Raw genomic sequence first — 17,726 nt, forward strand, 5'->3', positions numbered from 1 at the left:
GTTGGGCTCAATTTTCCCATGAAATCCAGTACAGTGTAAACCGCCAAAAAGTGTGACCTGTCCAGAGAAGCTTCAGGTATATCAGACAAAAGCAATGCCCCAGAAACCTTTGGGATGGAGGCAGAATTTGACTGATCTTTTTTGATTGAAAACGAGTATGAGACAAGGGATCTCATAACAGCTAAATATTACAGGCATGAAATGGCGCTTCTACAAGCGATAGACTTTCACATGTTGAAACATAATATCAATGTATTTCAATTCATGATTGCATTTTTTTTTTCATCAAATACTGTGCGAGGTTTTGGGGGGGGGAAAGAGGTCTTTTGACTCTGAGGATATTAAGTCAAGTTCAACTTGAACACAAACAGGTCCATTTGGGCCATTTATTTTCAGGGCATACATCATACTATCACTCCAGAGAACATTTGGACATCCACTGGACTCCTGTGCCACAAATGTTCCTGAGCACAGGAAGCAGCAAAATGAATCAGAGGAGAGAGAGTGAGAAAAAAAAAGGGATTCCACAGTTTCTGCAGTTTCTGGGTTGTTTTTTTTTTTTAGAGGTTTTGCACATCAATACCGTTTTTATTACACAAGATCGAAAGTAGGAATTACAGCCTGGAAAATAATGCCTCCACCTCTGTGCAGGGTAGGAGGCAAAAAAAGAAAAACAAACTCTGCCATTACCAAATACAGATGATTCTTGATGATCTTTCAGGGAATCGGCGATGCACTTTTCATCTCCAATGTTCTTGTTGAGTCACTGCGCACTTGACACAAAGTTTATTCAGTTTTAAACACATACAGATATATCAAATCGCTTAATTCTGGTACTGGCAAATACCCTCCCACACAAGCTAACAGTAACGGGTACACCATCAAATACATGAATAAAATATCTATGATAAAAACTACTCTTCACCAGCGGCTACAGCTTCTGGATCTTTTCACCAACAACTACTGGATTATTTTTCCTAATTTCCTCTTGGCCGTGTGAGCGATAGTCGAAGGAGCAGTCATGTTTGTCTGAGTAACGATGTATACTGCAATACAGGCCACCACATCGGCATTCAAAACCTGGAAGGATGGGAAATGAAACAGAATGTCACAACATGCACCATGTCAGACTATCAACACTGCAAATCACATAGGAACTAAGTACCTCATGTAAAACTGATACTTGGCACAGCCATGTTAATTTCTTTATCAATGATTACAATAAAGAATCACATTTACCAGATAGTTTTGTTTTTAAAGGGGAAGAATGGTAGATCTTGATGAACTCAAAGAACAAGAATAATCATGCATACTGAGCAGGACCAAATCAATAATAGTACCCTAGCACTAGCTAACCTTAACCCTTGGTTAAGGGGGGGGGGGGATTGCTTAGAAATCTGTCAAACCAAAATCATACCTGCCAACCCTAAGACTTAATAAATCTGAACAAACAAAGAAAATTATTCAAAAATCTGAACTTTCATAAATTTCATATATTTCACTATTAACAGATATTTCCCAAAAAAACCCCCAATAATCAGAACACACTGAAATTAATGTATTTTCTTTCAGTGCGAAAATCTGAATTTTCAGATTAAAACTGAACAGTTGGCAGGTATGCAAAATGGCCCCACATGCCTGCTTTTGACAGAAAGGAAACACTTGTGCCTGCATATCCAGCATTCAATATTTTGTACACTGTCACAACATATGTCAAGTATGAGCACATTACAAACCATGAATAATAGCAGCTTTGAGGGGCATCAAATACTGTATGCATCTATACACTTGTTCAGTTTGGGTGCTTTTTTTATGTTCATGTCTTTTTTCAGCTCTAACTAGAGGGCTCCAGTATACCTTACACAAGTTGATTTATGCACTGACATTGCAATGCATCACTTATTGCATAATTCATTGAATCATCTTTCTTCTTATCCTGGAAGCCCAACAGTTATGGCCGACAAAAGTTACAAGATTTTTCAACGGAAAAGGTCTGTAATCTCCAGGTTATGAAAAACAAAAGCATGTGACTTACCAGTAAGGCCAACCTTCTTGCGGCAAGTGTGACATCTATTCCTCTTCTTCTTCCCTTTTTCGCTGCCGTCGCTCGAATCTTGTGAGTCTGATACTGTGGGTGAGGCCCCGCCCTGAGCTTGCGTGTCTGACTTTGCGGGTGAATTGCATTCCTCCTCCGCCGGCGCCTCGACGCGTTCGTTCGCCGCCGCGGTGGAAGTGACAGTTGTGGCTGAGGTGGCAGTCGTTGCAGCGGTGAGGGAGGCGTCTGGCGTGATGGTATTGGGCGTTTGTGTGGCTGAGTTAGAACTGGTTGTGTTACTTGATGCTGCAAAGATGGAAATGGCAACAGTCACACATCACGGCATGAGCGTATTATGGCACTCAATGATGCCTTCCACTCATGCACTCTATCAGGAATTCTGCAATGCACATCATTTAATTCATTAACTCCCACAAACCACATTTCTGTGCTTTGGTACTGTATATTTAGTATAATTCATTTTCAGTGTGTCGTAAAAAATTGACTTTCTTTAGAGCCCTCTTCTGTTCTCGCTTTGGTCACAGAGTTTTCAAAAGCCTTGTAAGTGCTAGATTTATGACCAATTCTTGAATTCAATAGCACCTTACAGGATTCCAAACTTACCATTTCTAAATGGTGCAGATTTAATGAATCTACCGACTTACTTCTATCCATCTTTCTCCAACATATAGGATACAGCATGAAATTAGGAGCCAATCTGATCACAAGATGAAATTTCAGTGGCAAAACTCTCCCAGGACTGGAAACATGTATTGTGGAAAGAAACTTTGAAGGATCTGAATACTACTGCTATGTTGAAAGCTGAGTATTACACTAGGGTTTCCTAACTTATACAAGAGATTCTATTTCAGTCTTCTTCGCATGGAAAAGAGGTACACAGTGAGAGAATCAGATTTGTTTACGTCCTTGGGCTATACATGTCCATGTGTTCAGGGAAGAGAGAGAGTGAGAAAAAAAAAGTAGCAAGTTCTCATACACATGTATGTACAGTACACAAATCTACCAACATACAGACACATGGAAACATTGTTTATCAATAACGAATCAAAGGATTTAACTCAAATAAACCACTGAATTACATTCATAACAAATTCATATTTGACATTTCTAGTATAGTGATCTAAAAATGATGGGTACCGAAAGACCTTGCGACAGTGGGGAAAATGGGAACACATATGATTGACACGATAATAATAATAATAATATATCAATTTATAAAGCGCAAAACCTATAAACATACATATTCTGCGCTGCAAAAGCTTCTGATGTACTTGATGGTAATAAACAGTTAAACGATCAAGGAACACAAAATCTCACCTAGAGATTGAACTGGGGAGTTCTGTTTTTTCCTCATGTAGTCCTTATAGCATTTGGAGCACATTCCTTCCGTCGCTGCACTGCCATAAAAACCACACCCGTTCCGGCATAGATTGCCCTGCATCTCTTTGCTACCATTACTGCTATCCATCATAACCGGGTCTGCATTTGTGTGGGAAATGTCAACAACAAAGAAGAAAAAAAAAAATCACATAAAGGTCATGCCAGGGTCATCACACATACGCACAAAATTGCACACCAATGCAGGTAACAATAAATAAGCAAACCATACATCAAAAACTTAGTGATGACCACCTGGATCATTGCACATTTGAACCGAGTCATATAGTCCACATAAAATATCATTGGAGCCACACACATTTGATAAAGAGTAAGCAATCAGGATTTGCCTCCGAGCATGTCCTACCCATATCAACCAAACCTTGATGTCTAACAAGTAAAAACTACTGAAAAGTAATGGCACCTGCAAATCATTCTGATCAAACAAAAGAAGAAAAATATTTCAGTGTCTATGAACACTCTGTAATCGCATACAGCTCCATAAAGTCGAGCAGATATTTTGCTTCTCACAAAACAAAACAACAACAAAAAAATGTTTCCAAAGCCTAATGTGTACCTCGTTGAATGGATCATTTCATCTATCACCTCATGAAATATTCTGTCCATTGCACTCATAAACATCCATTATTTGTATACCAAGATAAAATTATTCCTAAATTTGAATACAAAAGTAGAAGGAAGCACTGTCTCTTACTGATACTCAGTAATTCCATTTGCTGTCTACATACAAAAGGTTCTCTAATATCCTGGGGAAAATGTGACTACAATTGTAAATGGAACAAGTTTACATGTGTGGGCACACATACACATTACGTGTCACAGATGGCTACGACTGCAGAGAAAGGACTCATTGATCAAGGGGGTGGAATTTTCATTCAGTACAAAAACTACAGAGGGAGAAAAATGAAGAATTACATAATTTGTATTTAATCCTATATCAAGATTTACTTTGAATGAAAACCTACATACATGTATGCTGCATGAAATTACATGTTTTGTTACAAACTTCATGCTGTTTATAAGGATGTATGTAATCACTGATGATTAAATGACACTCAGAATGGAAATACTGTCACTGGAATACTTGCCTGTTTTCTTTGGTGACTGCCTGGCTTGATAAGATGTTGGCTCTGACTGGGTTGTCAATCGGCAAATGCACTGGAGAGCTTTCTTTCTTTCTAGAACAACATGAATGATTGTAGCCAGAAGTAGGAACCTGTCCCAAAACTTGTTCTTGTGGCCTTCAACTTACAATGTCCTCTACTGCATTACTTGATCAATTTTTCTTTCTGCCAGACAGTTCCTCTTCTGGTTGTGTTCCTGCACATCGACATAAGAAAAGACATGAGAGGGGGAGGGTTAACACAGATTCATGGACTACAACTTGAAATGCACACATGCTGTGATATCTAACAGCCATGAAATTTTGTGGTAAAATTATGATATGAGAATACAACACCAAACGACATGATGTACTGTAATTGTGACTTCTGGGACTTAGTGTACATACAAATGTAGGTCGAATGAAACAATGAAGGTTGTAACAATATTTTATTTTCTCTCAACACAAAGCATGATACTTGCATGCACATTCGAGATGTGCAGAAGCTAAACAGTCTGTCAGATATGCAGTCACTATGGCTGCAGCAGCGTATGATGTCAACGTACTGTAGCATTTGCTGCCAGTAAGTATTATTACAGGTATGTGAGTAATATTTAGTCAGCTCTGAAAATGACATTTAAATCGTATTACTGATCTAATATCCAGCTGAGTTTGAAGGCCACATTCCATGCCATTGTCAAGGATATCACTATTGTCAGTGAACTACCGGTACTGCCTGCTATCAGCGCAGGTGACCATGGTAGAAGACAATGCATACAGCACTAGACTGTAAACTCCTAGTTGAAGGTTGTCTGGAACCAAAATTAAAGCAGGCCAATGCATAGAGCATACATGACCACAAATTACTACAGACTTGGTCAACATGGATAGACACTTAGTTGTAAGACACTGTAGCTCTCAATGATACTCAAATGGTTCACAGATCTCATGCTGGATGTGTATAATACACTCTACAGTTCTAATGTACAGCCTTTGAATCCAACCCAATATCTTAAATTAGATTGATACATGACACAACAGTACCATGTACCTGTACAGTGTACACGTACATTACAACTACATGTACAGTCCTGTACAGCTGTAGGCATACAGCTTGTACAACTCGTCACTGCTGTCTCAGTGCCTTCCACAGCACTGCACATCTATCACTAGATGAAAATCTGGAACCTTGGTCCTGATAACCTTCAGTAACCTTCATCTGCTCCTACACTTGTATGCTGGGCAAATATTTCATATATTTGTATATGACATGAAAACCGTTTACATTCTAATATTCTACTGCATAGAAATCTGCACCGGTTTTTCAAGAAAGATAGCCAATGAGTACAGTGCAGGGAATAATTTTCCAACTCAAATCTGATTAGCAATTTCAGCTGATGAACAATATTTCAGGTGGTATCCTGTACATGTACATTTCTATGGAAGACAACTGCTTCACAAAAGATACATGTAGTTTGTGTACCAGTGGTATAAAAATGCAAACAAGCTGCAATGCGATACCAGGAAAATTATTCCCTGCAGTGTGTGAGTTTGGATTCAATTACAGCACACCATTTGTACAACTTTTAATCTTGCAGAAATATAAACTCTAATATGCTCACTTAAGTACATTTGTACAATTGTACACAATGTATGTACTGCATCTTTTAATTTGTACATGGCGGGGGGTCAACTATAAAGGAAGTACAGAATCATTCCGTTGCCAAAATGGTTCTGACTCATATCTAACCTGGGCAGACCATTCACATGTTGTGCAAGCTGAAAACAGAACACAAGGGTGATTGATGTACCAGTACATCACATGTACATGTGTACACCTTCATGTACATGTAGTACATGTATGTTATCTGTGTATTGACATAAATATGGCATGACACACAGTGTATGTAGTCAGACATGACAAACCACTGTTTCAAGCCTAATACAGTGAGATTCCTCTTTCTTCTTCTACTCTACCATTTTCCCCTTTACGCTACAGGAGTTTTGCATCATGTCAACAGTTTGGAGCAAAGTCTATTGAGTACTCAAGAGAGAACAACAGAAATGAGTCTACAGGTTTGTATAAAGCATTGTTAGACTTTGGCCAGAGTGTTTGGCATCATAATGCTAATATCACCTGACTCATTTAGTTCTTGTCGAAATGCTCCCCCACTGCCCTCTTCCATGGTACTGCATCACATTTAATAACCTTGTTTTTCACATGTTGCTAAGTAAGAGTCTCAAAAACAAAAGGGTATGAATGCATGGGAAGCAACAATCAGTCCTGATATACAAAACATACTGTACATGTATAAGGCCAAGTAAAAAAAGATAGTAGTTTCTCGTCCGGGGCTTTTGAGCAAGGCGATGAGGGAGGTCCTTACTATTTGATATCTTACTATTTTTTCGAGGATTGTCAAAATGAAAGTAATATGTGTTCTCATCCGGTAATTCTGAGAAAGGTAACGAGAGAGGGCTTTACTATTTTCTATATCCAATTTATGAAATGAAATATATCACGCTGGTAGCTGTGTAATGAGAGACCAGGTCCCAAGTGTATGTCTTGCCTGTACTCTGTGCATTTTCAAACAAATAGATTATGTACCATACTTGAAATGAAACTTCATGCATGCAGAAATGCATTTGCTTTTTCTTTCCACTACAGATGTCAAGGGAAAATGACAATCTTAATACTGGTATTTCTGATACCAGTGTACTTGCAATTCTGATGTATTGTGCTATTAAATGAAACATCAGGTATAAAACATGTCTTTCAACAAAGAATGTACGACTGAAATATATTCCATGATATTCAAAACACTGCTTTATTCATCATTGGTGTTTGTGACTTTTTGTGTCCACCGTGACAGCTGGTATGTGATGCATTTCTTCACAGTACAATTGTAGCACATTCAACTGGAAACTGGCTTGTGCAATTGCAGTATGGATGTCAAAATAATACTGATATGGCATTATAGCATTAAACACTTAAAGATGTTTCTTCATGTTCTAAAAAGACATTTGATAATCACTCATCATTTGGATGATGAATGATTGTATACCACACTACAGATGATACGACTCACGGCCGTGTCTGTGAATTTACATCGTTAAGAAAAGTATCCCGCAGAAATACGAGACAAACCAGAATCCGTGGGCAATTGTTTATTTTGTAGATACACTCATTACTCTACATTTGCTGGAAAAGCGCATTCATTTTCTCTTCATAATAGAACAATACATCGCCGTCAGATGCAACGTTACAGAGCAGAGTGTACGGGCTACTACACATTCGAATGTGTTCATGCGTGCGTGCAGACAGCTGACAGACCATGCCCCGTTTCATAAAGCTGCTCGTAAAGTTACGAACAACTTACGAGCGACTGGTGATCAGTTCTGATGTGCTATACACACGTACTTATCAGAATTTCCATAATTCAGCACAAGAAGTGATCACCAGTCGCTCGTAAGTCATTTGTAACTTTACGAACATCTTTATGAAACACCCCCAGGGGATGGTACCGTTGACCGACCTTGGACAGCTACAGACACGCACACTGTACCTTCCGACACTGCACACACATGCACATACTGTAGCCACAATGACATGAAAATATATACAAACTCGATACAATCCTCACAAGCATTTGTACAGTACAATTCATCCGCTTGAAATATGAGAAACGGGGAAAAATACGAACAATGCGCGAAATATGCGTGGAATATCAGCGATTGATCGCAAAAATGTTGCCGCTATCGCGTTCACGACGTACCGAGTACGCTGTACATGCATCACAGCTATCCCATCAGGCCCGCCCGCCCGCACCCACCATCCAACGATAGTTTGACTGCTTTGTGGGTCATTCCTTCTTGCCGAGCTCTCGCAGTGTGAAATGCATGCGTTATTACATACGCACTACAGAAGCTACAGCTACTGTAACTGCGACCAGCCCCAACGTGCGCGCCTTGCGGCGCGGTCTCCGGGGCTACAGCTACTACAGCTAAGTAGAGGACGCAAGGCGTAATTAGAATGAGACATCACGATTTTTTTCGGCGGCCGAAAAAATAGTAAATATCAAAAAAGTCGATGCGGCAACTGAAAATCGATGCGGGCGGGGAGCGGGCTGGGACGAGAATTATGAATTTCTTGGTATTTTCAGCGCCATTTTGAAAATAGTAAATAGTAAAAAAATCGATGCGGCGGCCAAAATCGATGCGCGCGAGGACGAGAAACTGGTTTCTTTTTTTACTTGGCCTAACAATTCACATGCCGTACCAATGGTAATGCTAGAACAGCCCCATGCCTGAAGTGTACAATGCACATAATATACAATGTATTATACATTGCACATGTCAGTCAAAAACAAACATGATACTAGTATACAGAAAGATTACAGCATTGGTCTCCTGCTGAAAATACAAGCTCTGTGCATTGTAGTTTGTGCACTTATACCCTGAACAAAACAAAAGCATTGAATCCTCAATCCAGAACGTACAACTTGTATATACGTATGTGCAATGTATGAGAACTTCCTTATGGGATGTACATGTAGCAAAGGTTTTCTTTGTTAATTCATTCTTTGTCACCTTCAACTGGCTTTTTAATGTTCACAATGTCTTCCATACTCCAAGGCACAAACATACGTACACTCTACTGTACAAGTTAGTCACATTAAAGGCATAATTTACCATTTGCAGATGAAACAAAGACCCAGCATTAGTGCTTTAAAAAAGTTCTACCATGTGAGTTACGGATAAAAACAACCAATGTCAAAATTTGAACAAGTATATAATCGATGTGAATTTATACAAAATGGAAACAATAGTTATAATAAAAATGTTTCCAGACTAAACCATCTACAGTTATGGTTTAATGAGAAAAATAGTGATATCTCCTTATATATTAGGCTTTATTGCAAAAATTTTATATGGTAGGATGTTTTGTGATACAACTGACCTACACTGTATATGTACAACGTATACATGCATCATAAGTGATATCTTGAACATCTTAAATCACTGCTCCCAAAGGGTAAACAGGACCTATTAAACTACTTTTAATACTCACTAGTACTACTTACATCACATCAAACAGGCCACGTTACTATATCCTACACATACCGGCATTTGTAGACCTTTGCCAAATGCAAACACGTGTACCAGTAATGAAACTAAACTACAAGTGCAGCATAGGCAAGTACAGTACAGTGTATACCTGGTTTTACATACATCACAGATACCTGTGTAGGGATGTACAGTTGTACATGTACACTGTACATGTACTGTGCATATATACTCAATACACACACGGTTCAGTCACTCATATGGAATGTGTGGTCCAATGAGACCATACACATCCCCTACATGTACAGGCTGTATGGCAAATACAGTACTCGTACAATCTTCCTGTAAAATGAAACCACATTGGCACATACAGTGTGTATCCATCACAGCGATCAGAAACCCTCCCATAGCAAAAGGGAATTCCCTACACTCACCAAATGTATGAAGTTACACAATGAGATCACTGCATCGATTAGCACTTCCCCAAAAACTGTCAGCTTCAGCTGTTACTGAGTAACATAGCAATGGCACACATACACACACCAAGGGGCTAACTCACTTCCTCTGGACACTTCAGGCGATTCCGCTCCGAAAAAGCTGGGAAGAAGTGTCACCGTGTAGCTTCCCTAATGCTGGCAGCAACTGTTGACAGTTTCCACCTCACTCTGCCAGAATGGTCTCGAAGGCAGGGGATTCTTACACCCCAGCCACACTGCATACATTGTATTCAATAGACATAAGAATACCTTTGATACACATCCCCCTTTTTGTGCCAGGATGCTCGGAAAGCCAGTAGTAACAAAGGGCTGAGGGACAGTGCCATGGAAGCGTGAAGCACAGGCAGTGTATAGTAGGAAGTGTGTCATTAATGTGTGCTGCTATAACAATGGCAGGATTTACTGCTCCCTTTACGTTACTACTGTAAGATAATAAAACAAGATTTCTTTTGTGTCCATTGGTGATTTGCTGTCCATAAAGTGCAGCAGTATGTTTTTGTTCACAGTAAACTAAGCTAACCCAGAAAACAGAGGAAATAGTGTACAAGATATTCCTTTGAAATTACTAAATGTACTGTACATACAAAATAACAACATTCACATTTGTCTGTCACTGGTGTAATGCTTGATTATATATGGACGTTGACACAAGTTCAGATTTTCATCATCTACACTTTTGTACATCGCGTATTTTCCTGTACAAAGTATCTCTTGACTTTTCCTCAAACAAATACATGTACATTGTACATGTACATACTACAAAACTGCACTACACTGTAGCACAAAGGGTTTTGATTGACAAGCACATTGTCACACTAACTTCAAAGAAGGACTTCCAATGATTCCACCATAACTCCCTCTCTCACTCTAAAAACTGTGTTGTGACATCATGAACCTGTATTCAAAAGATGTCATGATATTCCCTATTATTATACAATATGATCTTGAATCAAGATGACAGCAGAATATCGATTTCCATGAGGTAATTGATCTAAAACAAATAAGCAGCATAACATCGTGTGGCATCACTCCACAATGGTACATGTACATGTACTCCAATATACATTGTACTAGGCTCCACATACATTGTAGAGGTTGAGCTGGAAAGACTTCAAGGAAGAAAAGCACCAGGATTTCCTTATTTGCTCCGAGTTCAAGTGCACTATCAAGATGATTGAATTGAAAATGCCAAATTCGAGAACAATAACATCATTTTACCCTGTGGCTCTGGATATGTTAACTCTTGTGGTGTTGACAGTGCTCAGTGAGCATGTGCAACATACACCTTAGCTCTGATAACACACTGTAATAAAACTACAGGTAGAGGCTACATGTCCACTACTAAGTACGGCAAAGAAAATTCTACCTTCATCATATGCGATGTCATATATACATCATGCTATACAAAATGTATGTACCGGAGTTGTACAGAGATGCCAAGTTCAAAAAACTTTTATGAGTGAGATTTTTATGACTTGGCGTCTCGGCGCTCGCGCGCATGCGCACGCGAATGAGGAGGGTGTCCCCCTCCCATGGTAGGGAGCTTTTTTAAATCATTAGCTCTTAATGATGCGATCTGGTGCATACTTAAGTGACTATTTTTTACTAATTTTGAAAGGCAAAAGGGAAATATACCTTCAATTGCAACTATCACTCGAATCCTTTGAGCTATGCTCCTTATTTTTGGCCCAAATTGCAGACTTCACCAGATGCGTGAGAAAAATGGGTGCCATGCGTGAGATCGTGAGACAGACCCTAAATGCTTGAGTCTCACGCAGAATGCATGAGACTTGGTAGCTCTGGTTGTATGATGTACACATTATGTAGGAACCATGGTATTGTACAATACCCGTACATGCAGGCACCAGCCAATTACAAAAAGTACCACTTATGTAGTGTACTGTATCTGGATACCTGGTACATACAACATTGTAGTACCAAGAGCTTCAAGTGAAGCTCCTTGGTAGTACACATCTTGTAGGCATACAATATGTGTAGCTGACCCTGACAATAACTAGTGACTCACCATGAGCATAATATAGAACAGCTCACAAGCATCATTAAGTGGAAACCGGTTTCAAAGGCTGTTCTGAAAGGTCTGCTATACAGCTGTAGCTACCCACCCACTCCCGGAGGTCTAACCACGACCACACATTAAAGACAAGTTCACCTTCATAGACATGTGGGTTGAGTGAATGCAGCAATATTCGTAAAACACATCAGTGAGAGTTTCAGGAAAATTGGACAATCCGTTCAAAAGTTATGAATTTTTGAAGTTTCTGCTCAGTCACGGCTGAATAAAAAGACTAGTAAGCTTGTGATGTCACATGAGTACAACGACATAAAGAAAGAATAAAGAAAATTCAACATATTTCCATTTTTCTTGCATAACAAAAGAACACTCGACTTCTCTCTTTCAGAAGGAAGGGGGAATAATATTACCCTTAACATACGTCAGTAGCAAGTCAGAGAAATGTGCACTTTATTCAAAAAGTAAAGTTTTGTGAAATTCTTTTTTATTTTCCTTATATACAATATGTAGTTGTACGCATGTGACATCATACACTGTAGTAGTCTTCTCATCTAGTAGTGACTACGCAGATACTTAAAATATTCATAACTTTTGAACGGATTGTCCGATTTTCCTAAAACTTTCACTGATGTGTTCTACTAATATTGGTGCATTCTCTCAATCTTAATATATATGAAGATGGACTTGTCCTTTAAACACAGCATACAAAATGCTACATTCAGTTTTGTTTTTAACGTTGCACATGTACATGTAGTAAAGGTTGCAAAGCAGTGCACTAACTTGATGCCAAATGTTTCGCTATTTCAAGACAAGTAAATTCACAAAACACCAAGCTTGAGTCAGAAAGAATTATTACGGTATTTCAATATTCATGCTGTTGGTATCTTTTACAATCACTTCTTCACATCGCGCATGTGGAGGGAAAAGGGCTTGCTACTTGATTTTATCTTCTTCCACTCACAAAGACACTGTTTGTGATTGGTCCGAAAAGCAGGAAAGCCAAGCCAGCCAAAATTCTGTCAAACTTACAAGATTGAGTCACAGTGTGCAGAGAGGCCTATAAGTGTGCATTAATTCAAACTCTACAAGTACAGCTACAATGTAGATCAGGGATTGATGAAACCCAGGAACAAAACTGATTTCAAGGATGATTTGAAAATAGCACATCTTTACAAGTCATACAGTCTGCTTGTTCCAACATTTTGGCTTTTGAACAAGGACTCCAAAGCTGGTAATATGTTCGAGTCCTGCAGATTCAGGAAGTCACAAGTTTATCTTTCTACCCAGCTGTATATGTACCTTTGTAAGTACATGTACATGTACCAGCAGGAATGTCAAAGCTTTTTGTAAAATGAATTTTGAACTACAACAGCCATGTGGGATCTACAATGTAGAACTTGATGGACTATTAGATGTTTTTATATTTCAAACATATTTCATATAATATTTCAAATGACACTTTAAGTACATTTCTGGCAATTCAAATTTAGAGTGTTTATTTGACAGTTGCAGCATGCTTGTACAGAGAAAGTACTGTGCATGTACACTTGTACAATGGTCAATGTACATTATGCTCAACATTCCCATGATATACATACACTGTAAATGGAAAATACCACACAGATAGTAAAATGAACAGACCCTGTAAGACAAGCAAGCAATACTGAGAGCTGGGATTTTGCTACTGAGCTTTGTGAAACAGCGGCAATATAATTAGGGGAAGTCTACCATGAAAATAAGTTTATGTGAATAGAAACAGACCAAAAAAAAAAAAAAAAAAAGGAACAGGACAGTGAAAATTTGAGCAAATTCTAATCAGCCAAGCACAAATTGACAACTCCTTGATGTACAGTGTACACTGTATCATGTGAGCTCACCTTCCATGTGCCCTGTGCATAAAAGTACATATGCAATCTCTCCCTCTCTCTAATTGTTGATGACAGAAAATATATTTTGCATGCAGAGGTTGTATAGAAACATATTTATGATGATTGTACACTGTAAGGTTGTAGGTGCATGTACAATGTACAACTCGACGAGAAAATGAAAAATTTTCATTTTATAGTACAGAGCAATGGGAGATGAGGTTGCATTTGATATCAGAGAATTGCCAATTTGTGTTTGATTTGTCACAACTTCAAAAAAGGAAAGAAAGAAAGAAAATCATAAATTTCTCAGCTTTGATCAGGATTTCCTCAAACTTTTGATGTCCTGTTCATCTAAGTTACCTGAAATTCTATTCACAAAAGCTAATTTTCAGGGTTGACTCCCCCCTTTAATGGAGAACTTGTGGCCAGCCAGACTCTCAAAAGAGCCTGTACAAAAAGTCTGCATGTACAGTGTAGACACACCACACCCTGTATGTCATCCCATGAAGCCTGCTACTTGAGAGTATGATTAACTATGAAAACAAAGTCATCTTTTCTTGGTTTATTGGTGATCTTACATAACATACATTGTACAAACATGATACTTTAAATAAACTGTCAAGTTCAAATACAATTTTGTACTTGTAGACAATATTAACTTGTTTCAGAAAAAAAAAGTATGCCCTTGTAATTCAGAATTGATTCACGAGTTGTGGCATAATTAGCTGGCAATGTCCTCAATAGAGCATCACAGTTTCAATACATTTTTCATAGCAACTTCACACCCACAGCACACTTGCACTTTTAGTTGCAGTACATATACTTACTCATACATGGTTAGAATTAAAAATCATACAAAACACCCATTGGAAACGAAGCTGTCAATGCAATATTTTTGTGATTTAGTGATCGTCTTTTGTTACAATGTCATAAGATTATCACTGCTGAATAATCAATCATAACAAGAGCATATTTTTGGATATCACACAAAGGAAACATAATGATGCCATTTTAATGATCTCCTCATGTGGCTTTCTTAAATTTACAAGCCTGCCATTACTCTTTCTTATCTTTCAATCAGTTCTGACATTGAAACATTCTGATTCCTCTGCCAAATTTACAAATAAAATATCCGAGATTCAATCCAAACTACATTTTAACATGAAAGTCCATGGAAGCATACTAAGTTGTCCCAAAGTACAAAAACAAAAACAAAATGTAACTTGACCATATCTGACTTGGTTGAATCATTTCATAAGACAAATTATCATATTTTATAGTGCTGCACACAGTCAGATGCATTTTACATCCATGGACCATGTTAAACCCCTTTCAGTAACTCTCTTGGCTCCGGCCAGGCCCGAGCTAGGTCCTAAAATTTTGAGTTTATGCATGGGTCAAGCCAAAGTGGCCCGCGCAAGGCTCGGGCTATTTTGGCACTGCTGTAAGCTAGCACCAGGCACGGGCCTAGTGCTGATTTAACAGTTTACGGATGATAGCAGCGCCAGGCTCGGGCAAAAATTCCTTGCACGGTCAAAGATCGCAATCACCTGGCTGTGACTCCGCCACAGCGCGCATTCATGATTCAGTTACCATGGTAGTTATCCCCTTCTCGTGGCCGAGTTCGTGAATGGGTAATCATAAAAGTGGCACGGCCGCACGGCTCTGCTATATAGTTAAATTCTACTGAACAAAATTTTTACTGCCTGGCGCGGGCCAATTTAGCACGGGCCAGGCCAGGAGCAGGCCAAAAATGCACGAGTTACTGCAAATGCCGGAGAATGCCATAGTCCCACATGTATGTATGGTAGCCCTATTGGGCGGTCGATGAGTTGTAGGTCCAACCCTACACAGGAGATTTGGAGGACTTTTAGAGACTATAATATTAGAAAGTGAGGCCTGCCGGTGTACCACAACAAAAAGAGTGTTCAATAACCCTGCCAATCCAACCAGAAGTTTTGTATTTCAAAACTGCAGCATAGCCTAACCAAGCCAAGCTGAGCTAGTATCATCAGAGCGCTGGCTAGCCAAGCCTAGCCTCTCACTACTCAGCTAGGCGCTAGCTTAGCTGAGTCACGTATTGTAGCTCCATGAAATCGCCATGTCTATCACACACACAATCAAGCCAACCTACGGGCTACGGGAGTATCACACTGTCACTGGTACACTGTAGGGAGGGAATACCCTCTCAATTTCCACATAAAGATGCTGTACTGAGAATGTTTGCACCCTGTAAAACACAAAAAACAACGCGAATTTCAATAACACAAATATTAATTGTTGTTGAGACGGGTATGGGACAAACTATTGTCTTCTACTGTCTTCAGTCCGAGGTATTTCTAGTGATTTTGCATACAATAATATTGTGAAACATGGCGTCCAAAACGCTGTGTCAGAAGTTCAGAACCACACCAAACAAAATAAAACCCTTATAATAACATCATATTATCACAAATACACACTGTAACACGGTGAAAATGGTAGGATAATGTCTTATCTAGATATTACATTATTAAAAAATGCAAAATACGAACCGGTTATGACAGGGAAAAGTCCAATATTCACCAGTTTCCGTCTCTTCCTATGTGGAGATATGTTGTGTTGACCGTATTTACTATTATCATAATAGCGAGACACGTAATACCATATGACTGCCAAGCTGCGCTCTCATTGGTTACTATGTGATGATGCAGAAAATCTTTGTGACGTCATGTTTAAACTCCTGTCCGATGATTCAAAGAAACGACGCTTATTCATGCTTGGATCACATTGAAAAGTGAGTGACTCCCCACGAGTGCGTGAGGGTATGTCAGGGAACATTACAAGGACGAAGAGTCAAGAATAAACATTGACAGACTGAAAAAAAGTCTTCTTTCTGAATTTTCTGATCTGATTATGTCAGCTGTCGGTTGTCGACCAATTAAGCATGCAAGACGAATAGACATGAGAAATCGAGGACATGGAGGAGGAGCATTCCCAGTTGGATGTGAAGATGTGCATGCGGTTTTGGTGTGCATATCTTGAGGGTCATTGACACTGCGAATGTGATATAACCTACATTTCATTTATGTGTACGTCATTTCGGAAATTGCATTGATCAAGGTTAAAGGGATATAGGATAGCTTTGGTTGAGACCTAACTTCAGGTTTATAACATTTTTTCGTGAGATAATTAATGAGACACCTCTTCTGAAATGTGGAAGAGCATATAATTCCAGGAGGAATTCAACGTTTATTTGATGAGAATTAAATTTGAAATGGCCGAGATACTACAGTATCCAAAACAGAGCGATCCTAATAAAATGTGGGATCCACCTTTTATTACGATCACTTTGTTTTACTCTTTTTTGTGTGTCTGGTGTGTGTGGATGTCTCAGCCATTCCAAAACCGATTTTCATGAAAGAAACTTTGAATTCCTATTAGAATGGTATCCTCGGTACTATTTCGTGGTTTCTTGGTACATGTATCTCACGAAAAGTTAAAAGCCTAATCCTCACCTCCATCAATGCTATACCATCCCTTTAAAATTTTGTTTAATAGATCGGTTTACTCCCAACCAAATTGAAAACTGATTAAAACCTCTGTAGAAAGGATGTTCAGAAGGCTCGTCAGACGTTTGCCCCGTCAAGAGCGGGCAAAAACTCAACGAACACATAAACTGGATTTTGTGTTGAAGATTATCATATAGAGTATATGTGCAGGCAGATGA

The 17,726-nt window shown here is 38.9% G+C and overlaps 1 protein-coding gene across 2 annotated transcripts; it reads right to left on the reverse strand.

Moving 5' to 3' along the window:
• Nucleotides 1-311: 311 nt before the first annotated feature.
• On the reverse strand, nt 312-16,632 carry LOC139730575 (AN1-type zinc finger protein 6-like). 2 transcript variants are annotated; one of them, XM_071641426.1, is made up of 5 exons: nt 16,552-16,632; nt 4,543-4,774; nt 3,374-3,535; nt 2,036-2,341; nt 312-1,080 (listed from the first exon to the last, which is right to left on the reverse strand). In XM_071641426.1, the coding sequence occupies exons 3-5, from the start codon at nt 3,525-3,527 to the stop codon at nt 932-934; spliced, it is 609 nt and encodes a 202-aa protein (XP_071497527.1). In that variant the 5' UTR covers nt 3,528-3,535; nt 4,543-4,774; nt 16,552-16,632; the 3' UTR covers nt 312-931. The 2 variants fall into 2 exon arrangements, with proteins under 2 accessions (XP_071497527.1, XP_071497528.1); XM_071641427.1 differs by lacking the exon at nt 16,552-16,632 and adding an exon at nt 10,180-10,299.
• Nucleotides 16,633-17,726: the final 1,094 nt, after the last annotated feature.

This window comes from Diadema antillarum, unplaced genomic scaffold, assembly GCF_040938485.1.
Source record: "Diadema antillarum isolate AM-2024a unplaced genomic scaffold, OU_Dant_1.0 seq00000321_RagTag, whole genome shotgun sequence".
Classification (NCBI taxonomy): Eukaryota; Metazoa; Echinodermata; class Echinoidea; order Diadematoida; family Diadematidae; genus Diadema; species Diadema antillarum.

Bases quoted from the DNA above. Each gene is read 5' to 3' on its own strand.
- LOC139730575 (XM_071641426.1), bottom strand. From the start codon at position 3,527: ATGATGGATAGCAGTAATGGTAGCAAAGAGATGCAGGGCAATCTATGC. The intron at 2,342-3,373 runs GTGAGATTTTGT...CCATCTTTGCAG, and splicing joins CTCCCCAGTTCAATCTCTAG to CATCAAGTAACACAACCAGT. The intron at 1,081-2,035 runs GTAAGTCACATG...CCATCCTTCCAG, and splicing joins CAAGAAGGTTGGCCTTACTG to GTTTTGAATGCCGATGTGGT.